Source organism: Biomphalaria glabrata, chromosome 18, assembly GCF_947242115.1.
Source record: "Biomphalaria glabrata chromosome 18, xgBioGlab47.1, whole genome shotgun sequence".
Lineage (NCBI taxonomy): Eukaryota > Metazoa > Mollusca > Gastropoda > Planorbidae > Biomphalaria > Biomphalaria glabrata.
In genome coordinates this window covers 22,628,039-22,652,669 of record NC_074728.1, presented here as the reverse complement: position 1 = coordinate 22,652,669, position 24,631 = coordinate 22,628,039, and the positions used below count along the sequence as shown (strand labels likewise).

Sequence of the window (24,631 nt, the reverse complement as noted above, 5' to 3'; positions counted from 1 at the left end):
TATTTATAAATACTATAAGCTGTCATTGTGGCTAAATTGCTTGGGAAACTGTGTACAAATACCGTAGTGCTTTTACAGCATGGAATGGGTTGCCTGAATCAGCCAGGAAAACCAACGACTTAGCAGATTTATTGATCAGCATGCAGGACTAGATTAACCTCGGGACACGCAAATGACATTATTCTTTTCTTTTTTGAAGTAGCGTCTTGATTTTGTTAATTAAAGATTTCGAAAAATGTGTATCGACCTCTACAAAAGTCATTCATTAATTTTGAACCTTGAAAATTTAAACCAAGCGTCTAATCAACTTCTTCGTTCTCATTGTTATGTTGGAGTGTTCAGATGACTAGACCAATATATGATGAATTGCGCAGTGGTTTCCAAATCAGGGAACTCTCCATATAGTTTTCTTTCTATTGGGGTGTTTTGGGGCCAGTGTCTTATACGGGTCTCTTGGTAGTATTGGAGGACGTGGTCGGCATTCTCTGGTGATACTCCACATGGGCAGATTTCACATGTGTTGTCGCATTCTGTTGTGTCCGGTCCTGAGTCGAAAGATTAGACGCTGGTCTTGTCGGGAATAGCTTATAGAAAGCGTCATCTTTCTTGTGATTTGGATGAGAGCTCGTCCATTTCTCATTTATTTTATTTACAATTATTTACAATTAATTTCTTCAATTCTTCTGGATAGAGTGCAGGGTTTATTTGTGAGTTAGTTCTCCCACTCTAATCAACGTTTTTTTTAGTAATTTGATCTACATACCTTGTCCTTATGAGTTTATTTTGATTGCAGTCTTGCGCACAATGCCAAGGACTCCATTCACTCACAGTGGCTAAGCGGGCCGTGAGCCCTCGAAACAGAAAAGAAAGTAACATTACACTAATATTTTAAAGTGATATACCTATAATAGGTAATGGCACTACTGCTTATATGTTTAATGCTGTAAAGTTGTTATGGGGGAATGGAGGAGAATTTGTAAAGCACTTGGCTTCCGAGAGGTCCATGGTTTGAATCTCAGTTAAAGGATAGGATTTTGAATTTTCTTGATTTTAAGGAAACCCAAGAGTCCACATTTTGGGCCACGGATGAGCTTTGCGTCATCTGCCCTATAAACCACAAGGTCTGAAAGGAGAGTCCACACGGAGGCGCGGTGGCTGAGTGGCAAAGCGCTTGGCTTCCGAACCGGAGAGTCTCGGGTTCGAATCCTGGTGAAGTCTGAGATTTTTCGGGTCTTTATGGCGCCTCTACGACCATCAAGCTCTAATTGGTACCTACCATTAGTTTGGGAAAAATTAAAGGCTGTTGGTCTTTGTGCTGGTCACATGACAACCTCGTTAACCATAGGTCACAGAAAGATCGCAAAGTCTAAAAAGTGTAACTTTACTTTTTTTTTTTAATTCAACAAAACTCTATCTGACATTACTTGAGGAATGTAAGAGCGATTGATTACTATGTTTGTCATTTGACACCCTCGTTAACCGTCTCCATTAACGTAATTTTTTCTTGTGTTAGAAAAAGTGGAGATTCTCCTGAATATTTGACATCATTTTGTTCACTACTTTTGTGTAAGAAAAAAAAAAGGTATATGACAAGACGTCTTTCTTAACATGAAAAGTTAACCCTAACCCTGCCACTACAGCCCAACATAACCAACACCCTGTACTGCAGTGCTGGACAACTGAAGAAAACAGCACACTTTTATTCCTTGGCACAGTCTACAAAAGAGCTCACAGCTCAGCAGCAATAAAGCTGGCTAGAAGAAGAAGAATAACATGAAAATGATCCAACGTTGATCTAGATCCAGTACAGGCGGTTATATGACATAAAATGTTCGTCGCGTAATAATGTTGGCCAGCGCTGCCATTTATTTATTAAACTTTAGTCGTACGACAATAAGATCAAACGATGAATAAGATCAAATAATAAATAAGATCAAATAATGAATAAGATCAAACAATGAATAAGATCAAACAATGAATAAGATCAAACAATGAATAAGATCAAACAATGAATAAGATCAAACAATGAATAAGATCAAACAATAAATAAGATCAAACAATAAATAAGATCAAACCATAAATAAGATCAAACAATAAATAAGATCAAACCATAAATAAGATCAAACAATGAATAAGATCAAACCATAAATAAGATCAAACAATGAATAAGATCAAACAATGAATAAGATCAAACAATGAATAAGATCAAACAATGAATAAGATCAAACAATGAATAAGATCAAACGATGAATAAGATCAAACAATGAATAAGATCAAACAATAAATAAGATCAAACAATGAATAAGATCAAACAATGAATAAGATCAAACAATGAATAAGATCAAACAATAAATAAGATCAAACAATGAATAAGATCAAACAATGAATAAGATCAAACGATGAATAAGATCAAACGATGAATAACATCAAACAATGAATAAGATCAAACGATGAATAAGATCAAACAATGAATAAGATCAAACAATAAATAAGATCAAACAATGAATAAGATCAAACGATGAATAAAGATCAAACAATAAATAAGATCAAACAATAAATAAGATCAAACAATGAATAAGATCAAACAATGAATAAGATCAAACAATAAATAAGATCAAACAATAAATAAGATCAAACAATGAATAAGATCAAACAATGAATAAGATCAAACAATGAATAAGATCAAACAATGAATAAGATCAAACAATGAATAAGATCAAACAATGAATAAGATCAAACAATGAATAAGATCAAACAATGAATAAGATCAAACTATGAATAAGATCAAACGATGATTAAGATCAAACAATGATTAAGATTAAACACTACAATGATTTACTCTTATATTTGCTCTTATTTACCACTTTGCTGTTGCTCAAAGTCGTCCATGGATTCCAAGAGGCTTAACTTCAGGCCATTCACATCGTTATCTTCTTCTATACCAATGAAAACAACCAAGTTAGGTGACGAAAGGAAACATACTATTGCATCTATCTGTCTGTCTGTCTGTGTATCTATCCTATCCTATCCTATCCTATTCTATCTATCTATCTATCTATCTATCTATCTATCTATCTATCTATCTATCTATCTATCTATCTAATCTATCTATCTATCTATCTATCTATCTATCTATCTATCTATCTATCTATCTATCTATCTATCTATCTATATGTCTGTCTGTCTGTATGTATGTATCTCTGTCTATCTATCTATCTATCTATCTATCTATCTATCTATCTATCAGTCTGTCTGTCTGTCTGTCTGTCTACATGTCTGTCTGTCTGTCACTCTATCTATCTATCTATCTATCTATCTATCTATCTATCTACCTATCTATCTATCTATCTATCTGTCTGTCTTTCAATCTATCTATCTATCGATCGATATGTTTATCTATTGGTCAGGGAAGTTAAAGCAGCGACCTACAAAGTATAAAGTATCTAATTCAACTTAATCCAGTATATCAGTCAAGTACAATTCCTTTCCCCTATTCACTAATTCCTTGAGCTCTGTTTAGTTGTACGCGTCAAGGTCTCAAAGTAACAATAAATGAGTTATTCATAGCAAATTGAATTTGAGAGCAAATACTCCAAATTAAGCATCAAAGGCATATTATTAGCATAACAACTAAGTAGCTTCGAGTGAATACAACCAAGGCCGGCCTAAGGAAATTTCATAGCCCCTATTGAAATATAACATTGATGCAAACCGAAAAATATAAACTTATGAGTGAAAGAAAAAATTACGCAATTTTAATTATCAAAAACCAACCTGAATGGTTTTGAGCTTAGAGCCAGATCTAGTAGACCTAGAGCCATATAGCTCTGCTAGTTTGAGATTTGATCCATATAGCTCTGCTAGTTTGAGATTTGATCCATAGAGCTCTGCTAGTTTGAGATTTGATCCATAGAGCTCTGCTAGTTTGAGATTTGATCCATAGAGCTCTGCTAGTTTGAGATTTGATCCATAGAGCTCTGCTAGTTTGAGATTTGATCCATAGAGCTCAGCTAGTTTAAGATTTGATCCATAGAGCTCTGCTAGTTTGAGATTTGGTCCATAGAGCTCTGCTAGTTTGAGATTTGATCCATAGAGCTCTGCTAGTTTGAGATTTGATCCATAGAGCTCTGCTAGTGTGAGATTTGATCCATAGAGCTCTGCTAGTTTGAGATTTGATCCATAGAGCTCTGCTAGTTTTGAGATTTGATCCATAGAGCTCTGCTAGTTTTGAGATTTAATCCATAGAGCTCAGCTAGTTTTGAGATTTAATCCATAGAGCTCTGCTAGTATGAGATTTGATCCATAGAGCTCTGCTAGTTTGAGATTTGATCCATAGAGCTCTGCTAGTGTGAGATTTGATCCATAGAGCTCTGCTAGTGTGAGATTTGATCCATAGAGCTCTGCTAGTTTTGAGATTTGATCCATAGAGCTCTGCTAGTGTGAGATTTGGTCCATAGAGCTCTGCTAGTGTGAGATTTGATCCATAGAGCTCTGCTAGTGTGAGATTTGATCCATAGAGCTCTGCTAGTTTGAGATTTGATCCATAGAGCTCTACTAGTGTGAGACTTGATCCATAGAGCTCTGCTAGTTTTGAGATTTGATCCATAGAGCTCTGCTAGTGTGAGATTTGGTCCATAGAGCTCTGCTAGTGTGAGATTTGATCCATAGAGCTCTGCTAGTGTGAGATTTGATCCATAGAGCTCTGCTAGTTTGAGATTTGATCCATAGAGCTCTGCTAGTGTGAGATTTGATCCATAGAGCTCTGCTAGTTTGAGATTTGATCCATAGAGCTCTGCTAGTTTGAGATTTGATCCATAGAGCTCTGCTAGTTTGAGATTTGATCCATAGAGCTCAGCTAGTTTTGAGATTTAATCCATAGAGCTCTGCTAGTATGAGATTTGATCCATAGAGCTCTGCTAGTTTGAGATTTGATCCATAGAGCTTTGCTAGTGTGAGATTTGATCCATAGAGCTCTGCTAGTTTGAGATTTGATCCATAGAGCTCTGCTAGTTTTGAGATTTGATCCATAGAGCTCTGCTAGTGTGAGATTTGATCCATAGAGCTCTGCTAGTTTGAGATTTGATCCATAGAGCTCAGCTAGTTTTGAGATTTAATCCATAGAGCTCTGCTAGTATGAGATTTGATCCATAGAGCTCTGCTAGTTTGAGATTTGATCCATAGAGCTCAGCTAGTTTTGAGATTTAATCCATAGAGCTCTGCTAGTTTGAGATTTGATCAATAGAGCTCTGCTAGTGTGAGATTTGATCCATAGAGCTCAGCTAGTTTTGAGATTTAATCCATAGAGCTCTGCTAGTTTGAGATTTGATCAATAGAGCTCTGCTAGTTTGAGATTTGATCCATAGAGCTCTGCTAGTCTGAGATTCGATCCATAGAGCTCTGCTAGTGTGAGATTTGATCCATAGAGCTCTGCTAGTGTGAGATTCGATCCATAGAGCTCTGCTAGTGTGAGATTTGATCCATAGAGCTCTGCTAGTCTGAGATTTGATCCATAGAGCTCTGCTAGTTTGAGATTTGATCCATAGAGCTCTGCTAGTTTGAGATTTGATCCATAGAGATCAGCTAGTTTGAGATTTGAACCAAGTTTCTCTTCTCTCTCGCTCTCTCTCTCTCTTTCTTTTGAATCTTTTGCGACGCTCCCATAAATTGGAGGCCCTAGGCAGTTGTCTAGTTTGCCTATGCCCAAGGCCGGCCCTAAAACAATACCTTGCTCGTAATAGACATTGAAAGTTCCACAAAACTTAAAATAGATTTCGAGTCGTTTCTGCGGAGCTGTATATATCAATAAGGAAAAACAACCACCAGCGACGCTCCGTTTTTTTAAAAATAAGTTTATCGTGTTTATGTTTGTGAATTTACAAGTGAAACTTTATTGTGTATTAGTAGAGCGCGTTTAATATTTGTATGATTCCAAGTTGAGAAATAAAATATTTTAATTCACAATTAGGATACCTGTTCTGTTACTTGAATTAAATAAGTATCTCTTGCTATACGATGGAATTTGGATGCTAAATAGTTACAGAGATAGGCCTACTATAGCATACGTACTTAGAGTAAAATCCCACAACTGAAGACGGCCAACACTATAACTTGAACTTATTTTTGACATAGCACTGTAGTTACGTCTCAATCCACTTATTGATGCCTTGAATGTACAATTATTGTATTTTATCTTTCAAATCACACTATTCAATACTTTTACTAACCACTGATCTTGTCTAGCTTTTCAACAACAGACTCATCACATTCATTATTTGTGTCATTGTCTCCTTCTGACAGCTCATCTCTCTCGCATTCCTGCGAACAGAGAGAATTCACTAAGTAAGGACTAGCCTTTTTTTCAAATTATATTTACACTAAAAACAAATACGAACTTTTTGTACATTACAAGTTTTACCCTGTTGATTCTCATGACCCTGTAGCCCGCAGGGTGCATGTAGGAGAACCTATACCTCAGGGCGTACACATAGCACCCAAACACGGCTTTATCTGTTGTTTGAATGCTGTGAACTCCATCGTAAATTTTCAGGGCTCCTTCGGAGTAGCTCTCAGCGCCCCACACATTATCCCAGTCCAGTCTGATGTATCGAAAAAAAAATTAAAAACTCTGTAAACAAACTTTAAAAGGCTGTTAAAGAGTGCGTAGAAGTGTATTGTAAACAAAGTTAAAGTTTCTATTTCAGACATTGCGATCTATGGGGCAGATGATGTTAATTTCATTTCTTTCTTTGGCCAACGGTTAACAAACATGGTGTTACGTGGCCAGCCTTTACTTTTTCCTGACTAATACCAGAGCTGCGTGGACTAAAAGGCTCAATAAAGATCCCCAAAAATTAAAAATCCCAGTCTGTCTTAACCAGGATTCGAATCCAGAACCCCCAATGTTGCGCTGAAATAGGATTGAGAAAGCTTAAATAAGAGTACTCATGGGTAGATCAACTGTCACGTGTAACTTGTTGTATTGATGTATCAAGGGTTGTCCTCTTTTGTTACTTGAGAAATTGTAAAGGGAAATGATCTTATCTTACGATGAAAAATGCTACACATTGCGAGAACCATCTTGTAAATCTATGTTTTTATCTTCCTTATTTCTTAGCGGTTCTCAACATTTTAAGCTCGGCGACCCCACTTTACAACGCCTCACTCTTCCGGGACACCCACCCACCCACACACACACACACACAGCAATATTGACAAAAACAATCCATTTATCGATTGTCTTAGGCGACCCCTAGCAACCGTCAATCGCAACCCACAGGTTGAGAACCCCTTGTCTTAGGATAATGTCTAGTCTTTTTTAAAAAGAAAACGCGAACCTGTAAGCCTACCTTCTATTCAAATACTCTTCGTCCAATAAAAGAGAGTTCCTGTGGATGCTGGTAATAACAATCAAGATGTAGTTCTCGACAAACCTCACTCCCGGGACTCTAAAACACACACAAAGAAGGTCAGGTAGTAAACGTTTCATAATCATTTCATTATGCAAAAACTACCAACCCTAAAAAAAAACGCACATTAAGTTTCTTCTTGGATATTTCGAAGCGATATTCAGAAAGTAAAGAACTGCGTAAATAACTTAATGCCTCTTTTTTCCTACCAACATCAGGGGCACCGTGTCTCTAGTCTGCTCGGACACTCCTTAGCGCGCAAGAGAGTCGCCGATTAGACAAAGCCTACCACTGGATTGAGTAATACTAGCCTGTATCTTTCTTTTAAAAAGCTAACCGAGTATGGGCGAATAGATGTAACGGCTATGTAGCAATTACAAACTAGAAGTTATGCATGTGTTTTACCTGACGTACTACTTGTTTTACCTGACTTAGTATATGTTTTACCTGACTTAGTATATGTTTTACCTGACTTAGTATATGTTTTACCTGACTTAGTATATGTTTTACCTGACTTAGTATATGTTTTACCTGACTTAGTATATGTTTTACCTGGCGTAGTATATATCTTGCCTGACATAGTTAATGTCTTGTCTGAGGTAGTATGTCTCTACCTGGCGTAGAATATGTTTTACCTGACGTGATATATGTCTTACCTGACGTCGTATGTTTTACCTGACGTAGTATATGTCTTGCCTGGCGTAGAATATGTTTTACCTGACGTAATATATGTCTTACCTGACATCGTAAATGTTTTACCTGACGTTATATATATGTATTACCTAACGTAGTATATGTCTTACCTAACGTAGTATATGTTTTACCTGACGTAGTATATGTCTTGCCTGACGTAGTATATGTCTTACCTAACGTGGTATATGTTTTACATGACGTAGTATATGTTTTACATGACGTAGTATATGTTTTACCTGACGTAGTATATGTTTTACCTGAAAGTGTATTGGAAATAGAAAAGCTGTAGCGGCACCAGAAGCATCAGACTGACGTCTCCCAGCTCGTAGCGTGAGGCACTCGTGGGCTGGCAGGTGGAGTGTTGGACGAAGTACATGGCAATGGCTTTGGTGGCTTGTATCAGACGTGGATGTTGCCGGAGCGTCAGCTGATGACATATGCATGACACAGCACTAGAATCCTGACTTATAACTAAACATAAGCCCAGAGAGGTGTTCACTAAGCCCAATTTCTTCACTACCCTTCACTACCTTTCACTACCCTTCACTACCTTTCACTACCCTTCACTACCTTTCACTACCCTTCCTTGAACTGTGTATGTGTGTATTAATGGCAAGACTACGTTACAAAATAAACGTGTCTTATGTTTAAAATGATTTTGCTCTTGGAGATATTTAGGAAAAAAAAAACATTGTCAAGGACACTAAATCGAACTTGATGTTGCCAACTAAATAAAAAAGAATCTACTATATTTCTGCAAGTTTCCATTGATTCATTGATGAAGAGATATCTTAAACTGTCGTACTGATTCGCGTGAAATTTCGTACACAGGTTCCTTTTACTTACTAGGCAGCGGTACTGTAAACAAATATCTAATTTCTGCAATGTTTACCATGTCTGAAGTGAGTGGAAGTGTTATCCATTTTTATGTATAAGTGACACAGTAAATCATTTCCATGCTTCCAATTTTTTTGCCATATATTAGAAAGGTTACAAAAATTAGGTCAATTAGTCTCGGAACATTAAAATATGCCCCACCTTACTAGAAGTTAAAAGTCAAGCTCCCATTTTTAGACCTTTCAATCTATGATGTAATCGTCGTCATGACGAGGCTGCCATGTGAACAGCACAATGGCTTTTCACAAACTAAGGTTTGTTAGAGCTGGGTGGACTCAAGAGACGCCATTAAGATCCCGATATTTAGAGTCCCAGACTTTATCTTATATAATACAGACGTTACTTCAAAAAAGAAGATGATTACTTTACCAGGATTCGGTCCTAGAACCCTCTGTTTGGAAGCAAAGCGCTTCATCACTCAGTGGTTAGTTTATTGGCTTGAGCCCAGGAGTTCGATTTTAAGTCATATGACTTTAAAAAATAAAAATACACTTAAAAAGCTATCACGATAACCTTCACAAAGACACCCTCACTTTCTCCTAACCAATTGATATAACATAAAAAAGTAAAGTGCCCCTTTCAGACCTTGTGGGCAGATGGTCAACTGTTTATGTGGCCTACGGTTAACGACATGTCCATGTCGTGCGGCTCATGTCAAATATGTGGGGGAAAAAAAGGCTGGGCGCCTCTGGTGATAAGTTTTACTCACCTCTACTACATCGCCAGCCAACGGCAAAGCGATATCTCTCGAGACTCCGTGGTCGTCGACGTACTGCACCAAGGTGTTGTGGTGGCTGCTGATAACGATGTAAGACCCCCTGGACTGTCTCTGGTACAGTTTCGGGGTGATGAACTGTCTTCCAAACGTCTGTACGGGGGTCAGCATCTCTGTTGGTATCATTCAAGCAATACACAAAAAAAAAACATCCATAACGACCTAATATATGCGTTGATATATTCAGGGCTTTGAAATGAGGTGAAAAGCTGACAAAAGTCAGTAGTTTTAAATATCTTGGAGCTATCGTTTTAAAGGGGGGGGGGAGCCAAACCTGAACAACAGTCCACAGCAGGACATGCAACACTATTTAAAAAAAAAACTGGAAAGACAAAGACTTAGCTTTCGATGTTAAAATTAGAATGATTTTCTTCTTGATCATGGCCACATTCTTAGACACTAACTGCAGAACTAAAAAAGGAGTATCCTCATAATGGAACAGAGATGCTAGGATGAAGGATCCTAGGTATCACATATAAAGACCACATCCCAAACGATAAGATTAGAGAAATGATTAGTACAGCGATTGGACCAAAAGATGACTGTAAAAAAAAACGCAAATTTAAACTTTATCACAAGGTCCCTAAGATTTGCAAAGACTTTCCTTGAAGGGAAAAGTACCAGAGAAAAAAAGAGGCAGACAGAGAAAGCGATGGCAAGGCAACTTAAAATAATGGACGGGCCTGTCACTGAAAGATAATATAACCAAGACAAAAAACAAAAAAAACAACAACAGTGGAATGGAGAAAGACGGTCGACAGATTAACTGTGATGCCCCAACGCTTCAAGAGACTAAGGAATATGTGAAGGTGGTGGTGATTTTAGCATTGAAGAGGTTGGATAAGCAGAGTTCAATATAAAATATTTCAATGTGATCATCATTAATACTAATAGATATACGATTCTGAATGATGTTGGTGCATTCAATAATTTCATTAAGTTTCTACTAATTGCTAAAGTAAAAAAAATCAACCACGTAAAGTGATAAAATAAATGAAGTAATGAACCAACCTCCTTCAATGAAATGAACCAACGTTCTGCTATAAAATAATGAAACAACCTGATTCAATGAAATGAACAAATCTGCTGCTATGAAATAAATGAACCAGCCTTCTGCTATGAAATAATGAAACAACCTGCTTCAATGAAATGAACAAATCTACTGCTATGAAATAAAAGAACCAGCCTTCTGCTATGAAATAATGAAACAACCTGCTTCAATGAAATGAACAAATCTGCTGCTATGAAATAAATGAACCAGCCTTCTGCTATGAAATAATGAAACAACCTGCTTCAATGAAATGAATGAACCAACCTGCTGCTATGAAGTAATGAACCAACCTGCTGAAACGAAATGAATGAACCAACCTGCTGCAATGAAATGAATGAACCAACCTGCTGAAACGAAATGAATGAACCAACCTGCTGCAATGAAATGAATGAACCAACCTGCTGCAATGAAATGAATGAACCAACCTGCTGCAATGAAATGAATGAACCAACCTGCTGAAACGAAATGAATGAACCAACCTGCTGCAATGAAATGAATGAACCAACCTGCTTCAATGAAATGAACAAATCTGCTGCTATGAAATAAATTAACCAACCTTCTGCTATGAAATAATGAAACAACCTGCTGCAATGAAATGAATGAACGAACCTACTGCAATGAAATGAACCAACTTGCTGCAATGACATGAATGAACCAACCTGCTTGAATGAAATGAACCAACCTGCTGCTATGAAATAAATGAACCAACCTGCTTCAATGAAATGAACCAACATGATGCTATGAAACAATGAACCAACCTGCTGCTACGTAACAATGAACCAACCTGCTGCTATGAAATAAAAGAAACAACCTGCTGCTATGAAATAATGAACCAAACTGCTGCTATGAAATAATGAGCTAACCTGCTGCTATGAAATAATGCACCAACCTGCTGCTATGAAATAATTGAGCTAACCTGCTGCGATGTCTAGTGAGCTGTGAGTGTAGCTACAGTTCATGTGAAGCTCATAGAATGAAGTCCTGCAGCTACCCGAAACCACGCCCACTGGCACATCTGATGTTATTTTCGTTCCTGGGCATGAAAGAAACATAAGAAAAAAAGAATCGTCTTTAAAGAGATACAGGGAAGCACAAACATGGAGGCTGAAACAAAGAATAAGAAAATAATTGTTTTTTAAAATCAAAATTAATTAATTAAACACTTGAATCAATAAAGCCTTACACTCGTAAATTTCCGAACGCGCTGGTCCTTTCAAGAACGTGATATTTACGTAAAAACCTATGTTGGATCTAGATCTAGGCCTACATATCTAGCCATATTTAAATGTCCTTCGTTTTTACTTTAAAATATTATAACGGTCAAACTAATTTTCCTAGAGAGACCAACGAGAGAGTAGTTCTTTTAACAATGTCATTCAACAACTGTCAAATTTCTAGGAAAATCGTTATAGCCGTTTTTGAGAACCGTGGCTAGCCTAAAAATTCCCAGGTTCCATGAATGTGTGACTTAAATAGAGGTATTGTAAAAATCAAGAAAAAAAAAACAAGCCCCCTTATAACATAGCGCCGCACTTTCTTGAAGGATCTCAAGGCAAAGGAGCCAAGCTGGGAATTGGCTGCAAACATTGTTGAAGATTGGTTTCTGTGGAGACAGTTTGTCGACCATAGCTTGTAACAGCGCGGGGGCATCTCAGTTGAAAAGTCTAAGGCAGGGGTTCTCAACCTGTGGGTCGCAACCCCCTTGGGGTCGATTGATGATTCGCCAGGGGTCGCCAAAGAACATCGAAAAAATGGAATGTTTTTGTCTATTCTTCTATTGCTGTGTGTGTTTGCCGGGGAGTGGGGGTCGCGGCAGAGTGGTGGATTGTAAAAAGGGTCGCCGAGCATAAAAGGTTGAGAACCGCTGGTCTAAGGATAGAAATGATAAAGCTAAGACAGAATCAAGCTGATTTTTAAGTCCTGAATCAAGCTGATTTTTAAGTCCGAGGATGACATCGAACATTGAAATTTTGAAGAAAGCGTAGTAGCCAGATGGTCAAGTACTGCACTGAACATGTGAGGTGAAGTCTGACCTCAATATTCAATCATTTCTCTTATCTCAGTGGTACCCAACTGTTTTCACCCAGCGGGCCATTTGTTTTACGGTCGCAGCACCTCTGCGGCTTTATTTTACAACGTGGAAAAAAAGTTCTGAAAGGCCAAATTACAACGCGAGACGAGCTGAATGTGGCCCGCGGGCCGTAGTTTCCGAATCTCTGTCTAATCCCCAGGAAACAAGAATAGCTCTAAAGGTTTGAAAAAAAAAACCTTCGTGGGGAAAACGAAGTCGGAATGATTGAATTTTGGACCTTAGAAACAGTGAGCAGATAAGTTCAATCTTTTCTGAGGCCAACAATTAACAAATGTGGTCATTTTTGTTTTGTTTTGCTAATAGACATCAGGTATCGATTCAGATGATGGACTTAAACACAATATTCACCTACACGATTTGATTTTCAGATGATGGACTTAAACACAATATTCACCTACACGATTTGATTTTCAGATGATGGACTTAAACACAATATTCACCGATGCGGTCTACTCCGTAGATGATGGACATACTTCTTACTCATTGATAAACAAATTAATCATCTCGAAACTAGTTTTCAAAATTTGTAAAAATCTCATGTACAACTGCTTAATTATACATGTATTTGTTGCAATGTATCTATTATATACAGGGCCGGATTTAAGGGAGGGAAGGCGGGGCTACTGCCCAGTGGACTCCACAATAGAGGCGCCTTCACAAAATTGTTAGAAAAATATACCCGAATTTCGAAGACTCGTAAACACTATAGTGTATTTTTTCGCAATTTGATAACAATACTTTAACTTGTACTGTTGGCAACACTGTAGTGGTTAAGAAGTATCCACTTGTAGCGTCAACGTAATATGTAGACAGGTCAGTTCGTCATTCCACCCACAAACTTAAAAATAAAACTAAAATATGTGCATATAATTTTTAAAGAAGGAAAATTATTGTACATGTATTCTTTACTGTATCTGTCTTCTTAAATTAGTATTATTATTAAAAAGTAGATTTTTTATTAAAGGTTTCGAAAAAGTGTATGGGCCTCCACAAAAATTCTGCCCCGGGGCCTCCACACACTAAAATCCGACCCTGATTGTATAATTACCAGATAAGCTGCTCTTGAAGTTGTCACAGCTGGAAATATCATAAGCCTCATACCTGAAGTAAATAATACAATGTTTTAGCTAAGATGAAATTTGACTTGATTCATTTCATTTTTATTGACCAACGAGCCGATTACGGCGAAGCATACGCCACTATTTATTGACGGGTGAACACTTCCTGAAAGACACAGTTATCCAATTGGGGTGGGTAAAATAACATACGTAAAAATAACATAAGTAAAATAGCATAAGTAAATTAACATAAGTAAAATAACATAAGTAAAATAGCATAAGTAAAATAACATGAGTAAAATAACATAAGTAAAATAACATGAGTAAAATACTATAAGTAAAATAACATAAGTAAAATAGCATAAGTAAAATAACATAAGCTTGTTTTCAAATATTGAAGTTCTCTTCAGACAAACTCGACCAGAAACCATTTAATGGTTGATTTTTGTTTCAAATTACAGTCTGAATGTAGGTCAGTTCAAAGTTCACAACGCTAATATTATAGCTTTTTTTTTTCCTTTACAGAATAGAGCTAATGAAAATCATTTTCTTTTCCGAAACCATTGAGACGAGTCGAGACGACCGAACCTATGTCCAGCGCGCATACCAGGCAGCCATCCTATATGGCTGAAAACATTCTAAAGATCTTAGCTCTAACTTCCAATCTTAAGTAATTTTGGACGTATGTTTGCGCTACAAAGTAAGACATGGGTCACGCTGTTACCTATTTAAATGTAAGGTCTTTCTGTCCCCATGCTTCAGCCTGATGTTAAGAAACTGGACAAACAGAGACGCTGGGTCACGCTCTGCGCCGTGCAAGCTGACGTCAAGCAGCACGCGCGCTTGCTGATTGGCTATGATCTGAAGTGTCGGCACGTGCCTGGAATATATAAAGTTTACAAACAGTAATGAGTACATTTTTGTTACTTTGAATATAGCACACTTTAGCAACATTTTTAATTGCCTTGTTTTGTACTCCATGCATTAGCCCTTGAATCTTAGTTTTGGACTTTTAAATTTAGTCCTTTTCAATGGCTTTGGAATATACTATCAGCCCCATGCCCCGTAGTTTTGGTCTTTTACTTATGACTATTTTGTACTTAATAACGATTTTGTTCGCATTTTCTGAGCCATTGCGCAAAATTGCCAACACTTCTATACAGGCAATGGTTTTTTAGAGCATGAAAAGGTTATCCAATTGAAACAGCGAGAGAAAGAGAAAGAACATTTGCTTTATATCAAAACTACATCCTCTATACATTGTTTACATATTAACCTATGAATTGACCTTTAAAAAAACATTAATATTGTTCATACGGTTTATTTTTTTTCAAAGCTTATATCTGTCTGTTTGGAAAAAGTTTAGACAGGTAATTTTTAACAGAAAGACAGAGTGAGTTGATATAAGCTTTGAAACAAGCGCTACGCTCCTGACTGATAGACATACAATGATTCTTTATAGAATTTATTCCATTGGTCTTTATATTCATGAAATTTTATGTAATAATGATGCTTATAATACAAAAGAAAGTGCTTGACCAAATTTAAACTCTAACATCGATAACTCAGATCTTCTTTCTAATATTTTGCATCTTGATATGGTTCCAGAGTAGAACTTGCATAAACATTTTGAGATCTAGGGCCCCCTGTAGGCAACATAAGGCAATGTTTCTTTGCTTTCTTCAAAAAGATTGAAAATATCCCTGGAAACATTTTTTGGGGGAAATTGGGGGCCCTATGTTAGCCTCCTTCAGCCGTACAACGACTATGGTTCATCTCACACACTTCCTCGTGTGGCTGTGGAGCCCTTTTTTGGAGCCACAAATATCGCAGGTTAAGTTGGCTTTTGCTTCGGTGGTAGACGAGCTGGCCATTTTTTCGTATTGTACGTTTTTCTTCCTGAGCTGAGACCCATGTTCTTTCACTGGGGGCCCTAATCTCTAGCTTATACTGCCTATAGGTAAATCCAGTACTGCACTGGTCAGGGTTTAATAAATCTCAAGCCATGGTGGATGTTTCGACTTGGAATAGTTAGTCCCTTTATTGTTGGTACCAGGTGACCGAGCCTCGCTCGGTTGAACGAGCTAATTTCGGAAACGTTCGTGTCAGTCAATATGGAAGAGAGAGGGAATTCCCTTTTTAGAAATTGAAAGCCAAATTAATTTTACGATAATGAAACATTTTAAAACACTATAACTGTCTATCTCGAGTTTTCGCAATGTGGCCAACAAGATGAGATTCGTTTTTAGAAATTGAAAGCCAAAATTAATTTTACGATAATGAAACATTTTAAAAACACTACAACTGTCGATCTCGAGTTTTCACAATGTGGCCAGGGTTAGGGTTATATATATATATATAGGCCTAAATATAAGAATAGCTCGGTTAAACGTATATGAGTATAGACGTATTAAGAATATAAGTAAATGCAATCGAGAAATACTTTACCTCAGGGTCACTGCGTAATATTTTCTGCCCCATGAGCTAACAGGAAGGGCAACAAATGTAGCTGCAGACTCCAAGCTTTCTTCCATTAAGACTGTTATGCCAAACATTGTGGGGCCTACAAACCTGAAGGTCCACTTGAGTCCCAAACCTGTAGCATAGCTTGAATACAAAATACAATAAAATGCCCCTTTTTTTTTACAAAGCTTATACCAACTCACTCTGTCTGGTCAAAAAAGTGTACACATTATTTCTCCCAAACCCATTCTCGGATCAAGCTGAAACTTCATTGACATAGACAATACGTGAATCAATAACAAAAAGTAACCAATTAGATAATAAATTACTGGTAATTCATTATTTTGTTTAATAGCAACAAGGGAAACTAATACTTCAGTATTCACAGATATGGCTAAGTTGGTAGCGTTTAGTCCCCTTAATTAATGTTAACGCTACTTCTCCCTCAAGCATTCTCTGATTAAGTTGATACTTTATATAATTATTTATTGTACTATTTTGCTTGTTTTGCAGCATAGATTGCCAACAATAAATCGTACAGAAAAGATAACTAAAAGCCTTTGTCTTTTTCGTTTGTTTGCAGTCAATGAAGAGGTCGTGGTCCAAACATTTGTAGAGCATCTGATGTAAGCAGGGACATAGCTAGGAATTTTCCATCGTTTGGAGGCACGGGGGGCTTGACCTCTTTGAGGGCCCCTGCAGTTGCTTAATATTAAATTTATTTTCAATTTATAAAACACTCATTTGGGTGCCCACCTTAAGTGGGGGCCCCGGGGGGGGGGATTTTTGAATTCTCCTCCCTCCTCCCCCCACCCTAGCTACGCCACTGGATGTAGGAGTATGTCTATTGTATTTTTCTTAAATACGAAGCAAGAATGTAACAAATCTAATGCAAGTGTTCATAAATCTACTGTTCAATGTATAAATGCCTGTAAATATATCGCTTGTGTGAACAACGTAGAAAATGACTTTATAATTGTCTCACTTATAAAATATCTTCGGCTAATGTGTGTGTTTTGTCTTGCGCTTATATTTCTGCCCATTTCTCTCACTTCCCCAATCCTGTGGCACTGTAAGTTTTAAGAGAGGTCTAAGTCTAATAATAAGTTATCACAGTAGGTGAACAAGCCCCGCTCGCTGACTGCATTGTGGCTGTAAATGCTCTTGGTAATTATTTCAAATGTAGATGTTGAATGATGAGCTAATAACCGAGACAAATAGAAACAAACTAATAATTAGCTTAAAGCGTTAATTTAGGATTGGTGAATGCAAATTTCGTTTTAAACGATTAGAGTTAGATTGAGAAACTGAGAAAAAGAGAAGTAGAGACAGAAAGATGAACAGAAAGAAATAATGAAATAAGTAAGAGATAGAAAGCGAATACCCTATATATACTACACTATATTCAAGTTTAGCCTTTCTAATTTTGAATTAATGATGTCTGGGATCTCTCTTCTTAAGACCTACTGATGTCTGGGATCTCTCTTCTTAAGACCTACTGATGTCTGGGATCTCTCTACTCTCTACTTATGACTTACTGGTGTATGGGACGACAATGGGATCTTTCTACTTATGACACTGATGTCTGGGATCTCTCTACTTATGACACTGATGTCTGGGATCTCTCTACTTATGACACTGATGTCTGGGATCTCTCTACTTATGACACTGATGTCTGGGATCTCTCTACTTATGACACTGATGTCTGGGATCTCTCTACTTATGACACTGATGTCTGGGATCTCTCTACTTATGACACTGATATCTGGGATCTTTCTACTTATGACACTGATATCTGGGATCTTTCTACTTATGACACTGATATCTGGGATCTTTCTACTTATGACACTGGTGTCTGCGATCTCTCTACTTATGACTTACTGGTGTATGGGACGACTCTGGGATCTCTCTACTTATGACACTGATATCTGGGATCTCTCTACTTATGACTTACTGGTGTATGGGACGACTATGGGATCTTTCTACTCATGACACTGATATCTTGGATCTTTCTACTTATGACACTGATATCTGGGATCTTTCTACTTATGACACTGATGTCTGCGATCTCTCTACTTATGACTTACTGGTGTATGGGACGACTCTGGGATCTCTCTACTTATGACACTGATGTCTGGTATCTCTCTACCTATGACTTACTGATATTTGGGATGCAGTCTATAACTCTCGTCTTTTAGTCTACTGAGTACTATGTCCGTAGATAGCTTCGGTCCAAGTTTGTAGTGTTCCGTTGTCAAGACAACCTGCAATCATGTCAAAACATTCAAACCAGTGGTGAACCCAGGTCTGAAGTCACAACAGTTTCGCCGGACCGTATAGCATTGTGGGAGCCCCTACCCTGTTATATTAACCCACTCTGCATCTTTCTTGTATTTGTCTTGGATATTTGGATTATTTTTTTTTAAATTTATTTTTGCAATCACTTTTTCGACCACTTCTATTCATCCAATCGTCATCACATTTGGCATACAAACTCATGCTCGATGGCAACACGTGAATCATTGAAATGAATCAATCAACTAGTGAATCAATTAGTCGTAATAAATCATTTTGTTGTTCATATAGAACTTGGTCAGGGGTTAGTGTCTTTCTGTAGTATCTCAATTCCATTGCTAAGATCCTTCACTAGATCTACAGTCATCGTCCGAGATTCGCAAGAATATAAGAATGTGGCCGTTACCATGGAGAGCACACCAGTCTGATTGTAAGTGTCGAGGGCTATGTCATTGCTATCCAGATTGTTTTGAGTTTTGCAAGTGCTGGTGTGAATTGCGCGATTCTAGCCAGTAGTTTCAGGTTTGGTTCCATCATATGAGACGATAGCTTCCAGGTATTTAAAACTACTAACAGGATTTCGCCTCCAATTCTGATCCGCTTTTTTAAGTCATTCTTAGGGATTTATAATGTGATCAAAAAGAGATTTGAAATTTGTATCTACAAATTGTCAGTACATAGGCATTAGCGTAAATAAATGTGACTTTTAAAGATCAGTGTAAGGAGCCCATACACCCAAAATGAAATGTGCCAACCTTAAAAGAGTCGACGTCCTCTGTATAGAGATAGAATACTACGCTGTTCTGATGATGAGGCGCCATCGTTGGCAGCGACAGAAGAAAGTGTTTGCCCAATGTTGTGGACAACGTGGAGGCTGGAATATTAACAAAAATATCAACAAAAAATATCAACGAAAAAATATCAACAAAATATATCAACAAAAAATATCAACAGAAAATATCAACCAAAAAATATCAACAAAAAATATCAACAAAAAATATCAACGAAAAATATCAACAAAAAATATCAACAAAAAATAACAAAAAATATCAACAAAAAATATCAACAAAAAATATCAACAAAAAATATCAACAAAAAATATCAACAAAAAATAACAAAAAATATCAACAAAAAATATCAACAAAAAATATCAACAAAAATTATCAACAAAAAATATCAACAAAAAATAACAAAAAATATCAACAAAAAATATCAACAAAAAATATCAACAAAAAATATCAACAAAAAAATAAAAAAATATATCAACAAAAAATATCAACAAAAAATATCAAGAAAAAATATCAGCAAAAAATATCAACAAAAAATATCAACAAAAAAAAACAAAAAATAAAAGTATTAGCGTTCACATATAAAAAAATACTTTGACATATTCTTTTTAAATTTGTTTTTTCTGTTGACAACTGCAACGGAAGTATTTAGCATTATACACATTTATGCAGTGGCGTAGCTAGGGTGGGGGGAGGAGGGGGGAGAATATGAAGATCCCCCCAGGCCCACACTTAAGGGGGGCCCCCCAAATGAGTGTCCGAAATTTTGTTTTTAAATAAATTAAATATTACGTTACCGTCATGTTATCCTGCTTTTCACGTTGCTATGTAAGCTAGTGATTCCACGCAGATTATTAACTCTTTCTGTGCGGGGTTACTCTCAAACCTTACAACATCCATTCGAATACTGCTAACTCAGGCCACTTCCATTGCGTCATTATGAGGTATCATTCTCAAAGCTCAAGGAGCACAATGACGCAAGAAAGGCTTAGAGAGGCTTTAATGTCAGTATATTCAAAGAAAAACTAGACACTATCGATGTAGATGATGTTGTAGATGCCTTTGCTGAAAAAAGCACGACGTGAAGCGATATGAATTTGTCACTTGTGCATTATTTCGCCAATAATCAACGGTATTATTCATTTAAAGAGTCTTAAGGATAATTTCGTGTTAATTTTACTGATATACTTTACCAATTTGAATGTAGGGTTATATATTTATTATGTACAATATCTCATGTCATAATGCAAAGGGCCCCCAAAGAGGTCAATCCCCCCGGGCCTACAAATCCCTAGCTTCGCCCCTGCATTTATGTCTGAAGTTCCAACTTAAACACAGAAAAGAAACAAAAATACGCATATCTGTTATATCTAGCTTCTACTGCCCAAGCCTAACTTTGTTACCTGACGTAAAAACTTCTTCTGTCAGATCATGCTATCTATGGGGCAGATGATGTGAAGGTCATCTGTTTCTGTGGCTCGTGGTGTTAGCAAGGGCGTGACGTGGCCAGCACAATAACAAACCGCGTTTACTTTTTCCTCAACTAATGTCAGGTAATCTTTAGGGCGCCTCCGAGGAAAAAGGAAAGGCGATGTTTTTGCTGGCTACATGACACCCTCGTTAACCGTAGGCCAGAAAACAGATGACATCATCTGCTTATAGATTGCAAGATATGAAAGGGGAACTTTTATTTTAATTCAATGTTACAAGTACTATTTCTAAAGAATATAAACTAGTTTCTAGATCCAGAGCTGGGCCGGCCTTACGCATAGGCAAACAAGGCAGCAGCCTAGAGCCTCAATTTCGTGGCGTTGCACATATCTGAAAGGGGAACTCACTTTCGAGTCACCAAGTACGTTCCAACAGGCTACGACAGCAATACGAGAGTGGGTACATGGAAAGTGGTTGAAATCCTGGGATGACTCCAACACTGCCAGGGGAGTCTGGCAGCACATGCGTCGCCCAAATCGAGAGGACCCGTGGTGGAGGCTAAAAAGGTCGGAACAAACAACAATAGCGCAGTGGCGTACGGGACACTGCCCCATAGGTGCGTACTTCGCCCGGTTCCGGCCAAATTTTGATGCCCGTTGCCGACACTGTGGGGAATCAGAAGAGACGGTGGCGCACGTCTTGCAAGAGTGCCCGCAGCTCCGCGAGCTGCGGGAAGACGTATCCAGTGGTTCACTATGTTTGTATGGAAGCTACGAGGCACTACGCCAAACAAGTTATATTTCAAAAAAAAAAAAATAATAATAATAAACTGGATTCTACATCCAGATCTGAGCCGGTCTTAGGCATCGGCAAACAAGACACCCACCTAGAACGTCCAATTAGTGGCTTGAACAGGACTAATTCTAATTATCCAAGGCCGGCTCTGTCCAGAGTATCTATAGTAGCTAGACTGTTGCTAAATCTAAGATCTATTCTAGATCAAATCTTGATCTAGCCAAACTTGGTATTCATCTTTATACTAGACAGCGTCTTACCTCGATCTAAATGACACAATAACGAAACTGTAGCAAGTAGTAACAAGAAAAACATAATGCATTTAGATCTAATTAGTAAAAAAAAAACTAAATTAGTTTTGTCACATGCTCAGTGACTTAAGTTACATAAGTTCTAGAGACATTTGAACTATAACGCGGTTTCCATTATTCCTGTTTTTTATTAGTGTTTTTTTTTATTTCCCTTGCCATTTCCGTTTAAAAATGTACCTTATTTATAGCTAATTGTTAGAAGTTATTTTGGTTATTCCACAAAGCACCATCCTACGTGCGCAAATAGGCTAACAATAGATACAAAAAAACAGCCCTAAAAATAGTCCAAATGTTTTTCCAGAAGGTAAAATAAATAAACCATTTCAAAGACATATTTTGAAAGTGTTAATACAATCTTATCTTATCTTATCGTATAAAATACAGATGTTACTTCAAAAATAGGAAACGTCCTACGCGTCGTGCCTCTAGTCATGCATATTAACCAATGACTTAAATTCGCCAAGTCATTGTATTTACTGGCTGACTAAGGCAACCCATTCCATGCTCTAATAGCACTAGGGTAGAAGAAGCATTTGTACAAGTTTGTCCTAGCATATGGAACGAGGAATGTGCCTTTATCTTTGTGTCTTTCAGAGTATTTTATTAGGTTTTGTTTCTGTACTTAATGATTATGGTTCAGTGTTTTATGTATAATTGCTACTTTACTTTTAAGTCTTCTATCCTGAAGGCTTTCTAAAGTTAGTGATTTTACTAAAGGTGGTTTTGGAGGCGTTATCCTACACTTTAAGATTGATACCAACATTGTGGGGATAAAATCACAGGACAGACCAAGATGGAAGGGCTAGAATATTGGTGGGGTCCTGCCTTCCTGGATCACAGAGATGGTGATCCCACTAGATGGAAGGGCTAGAATATTGGTGGGGTCCTGCCTTCCTGGATCACAGAGATGGTGATCCCACTAGATGGAAGGGCTAGAATATTGGTGGGGTCATGCCTTCCTGGATCCCAGAGATGGTGATCCCACTTCATGGAAAGACAAGGCTGAACTCACTGCAGCGTCTTGTGATTACAAATGCTTAACCTGTGATGTGACCATGGGTGTATCTAGGAATATCATCTTTAGCCACAATGTTGCAAAAGGTGGACATATAGGGCACACATAAAACGCAATAGAATCCCAGACTTTTATTTTTTGTAAGGGGGAGGGGGGCTTTGACTTAAAAGTCATGAATCTCCTTGAGTGTTGTTACATTTCTAAGTTGTGGAAGGTTCTAATTGTTTACTGATAAACGAATAGAGCTCGTGTTATTATAAAACATTTCCAATTAGGATTTTAAAAACAAAAAACAGTACTTGACGAAACGAGAGTATCTGGGAGAAGGTTTCTGTGTATTTTCACCAATAACTCGCCTTCAAAAAAAACTTAAATTTGTTCACAACTACGCAAGAAATACATTTTTAAACTAAGAACTCGTTCTTGTATTAAAGTAATTTTAACATACTAAATGCAAATAATACAAAGAGGAGAATTCTTTTTTTTTTTTATTCGAAAAATTACAAAAAAAAAAGAGTTTTTTTTTTCTTCTTCAGATAAATACAAAACAATACATTTCAAAATAATAATGAAATATCATTATGTCACAAAAGCGATTTCCTGTAATAGTAGCCTATTCCCTATTGTAAAATTTGAATTTCTAATTACTGTTACAATTTCGAATTTTAATATATGGTCCTATTGAACAAGCCCCTACTCACACCAAACTTTACAAAAAATGTCAATTTAGATCTGATAATAAAAATGTATAACTTTTGGTGCCTCCAGGAAGCGCTAATAAGACCTTGCGCTTAGTTGTAGAAAGAAGAATATCTGGCAGCTAATTGCTTCCAAAAGAAAAAGATAGCTGCAAGAACTTATACAAAAAGTAAAGACGCTTTCACATACAGACAAAGACGTCGAAAAAAAGAACCTTCGACATCGTATTTGTCTGCGTTGGTATATTAAAATATATAGGTCACAATAAGGTCTACATAGTCACGTAAAATTCTGACGATGATACATTGAAGGCTATAATAATTTTGGTCTTAAAGTTTAAGTCGTAAGTTAAAATGGAATGTGAGGATGACTGTATCGCCAGCACAATGGCTAGCCGTCTCAAAGAGATGATTTGAGACACTCAATGTTAAGAAACTTGTTATCTTAGTACTATTGCAGTATTGCGTCCTCCTCCTTTGTTGAGTGAACACAAGGGTTGAGCCTGCGCCCTTTTTATGACCCTTAACCAAAGGGAGTGATTTACGCAGAGGCCAGTGATAAGAGATCGGCTTTTCACCGAATTACTGTCCAGTGGTTTTTCATCAACTAGTTAATCATTTAATTACATCCCCTTGTCTCCTAGAGCCCACCCATGTTCAATTAGTTCTTATCCAGAAATTAAGAACCTTAAGCAGATATTAGTTGGGGACTCGGGAGCCCGTAAAATCTCGACACAAAATCCCCTAGATTCGAACCCATGACCTCAGGTTCGGAAGCCAAGCGCTTAACCACTCTGCCAACGCCAGCCTGCACAGTGACATTGAGTCTGTGTGAAAAGTATCGAACTATGCTTTCATTTTTA

At 37.2% G+C, this 24,631-nt stretch overlaps 1 protein-coding gene across 1 annotated transcript in view; it reads right to left on the bottom strand.

Moving 5' to 3' along the window:
* LOC106053367 (uncharacterized) overlaps window positions 1-22,192 on the bottom strand; it is a 32,544-nt gene extending 10,352 nt beyond the window's left edge. The window contains exons 1-14 of the mRNA XM_056017851.1: window positions 22,005-22,192; window positions 19,486-19,604; window positions 18,596-18,699; window positions 16,421-16,579; window positions 14,697-14,852; window positions 13,963-14,015; window positions 11,739-11,855; window positions 9,706-9,884; window positions 8,357-8,526; window positions 7,347-7,445; window positions 6,416-6,596; window positions 6,225-6,315; window positions 2,862-2,936; window positions 764-851 (exon numbers count right to left, since the gene is read on the bottom strand). Coding sequence (XP_055873826.1) covers window positions 764-851; window positions 2,862-2,936; window positions 6,225-6,315; window positions 6,416-6,596; window positions 7,347-7,445; window positions 8,357-8,526; window positions 9,706-9,884; window positions 11,739-11,855; window positions 13,963-14,015; window positions 14,697-14,852; window positions 16,421-16,579; window positions 18,596-18,699; window positions 19,486-19,604; window positions 22,005-22,059 — 1,646 coding nt within the window. The 5' untranslated portion in view covers window positions 22,060-22,192. The remainder of the gene's footprint in view (window positions 1-763; window positions 852-2,861; window positions 2,937-6,224; window positions 6,316-6,415; window positions 6,597-7,346; window positions 7,446-8,356; window positions 8,527-9,705; window positions 9,885-11,738; window positions 11,856-13,962; window positions 14,016-14,696; window positions 14,853-16,420; window positions 16,580-18,595; window positions 18,700-19,485; window positions 19,605-22,004) is intronic.
* Window positions 22,193-24,631: the final 2,439 nt, after the last annotated feature.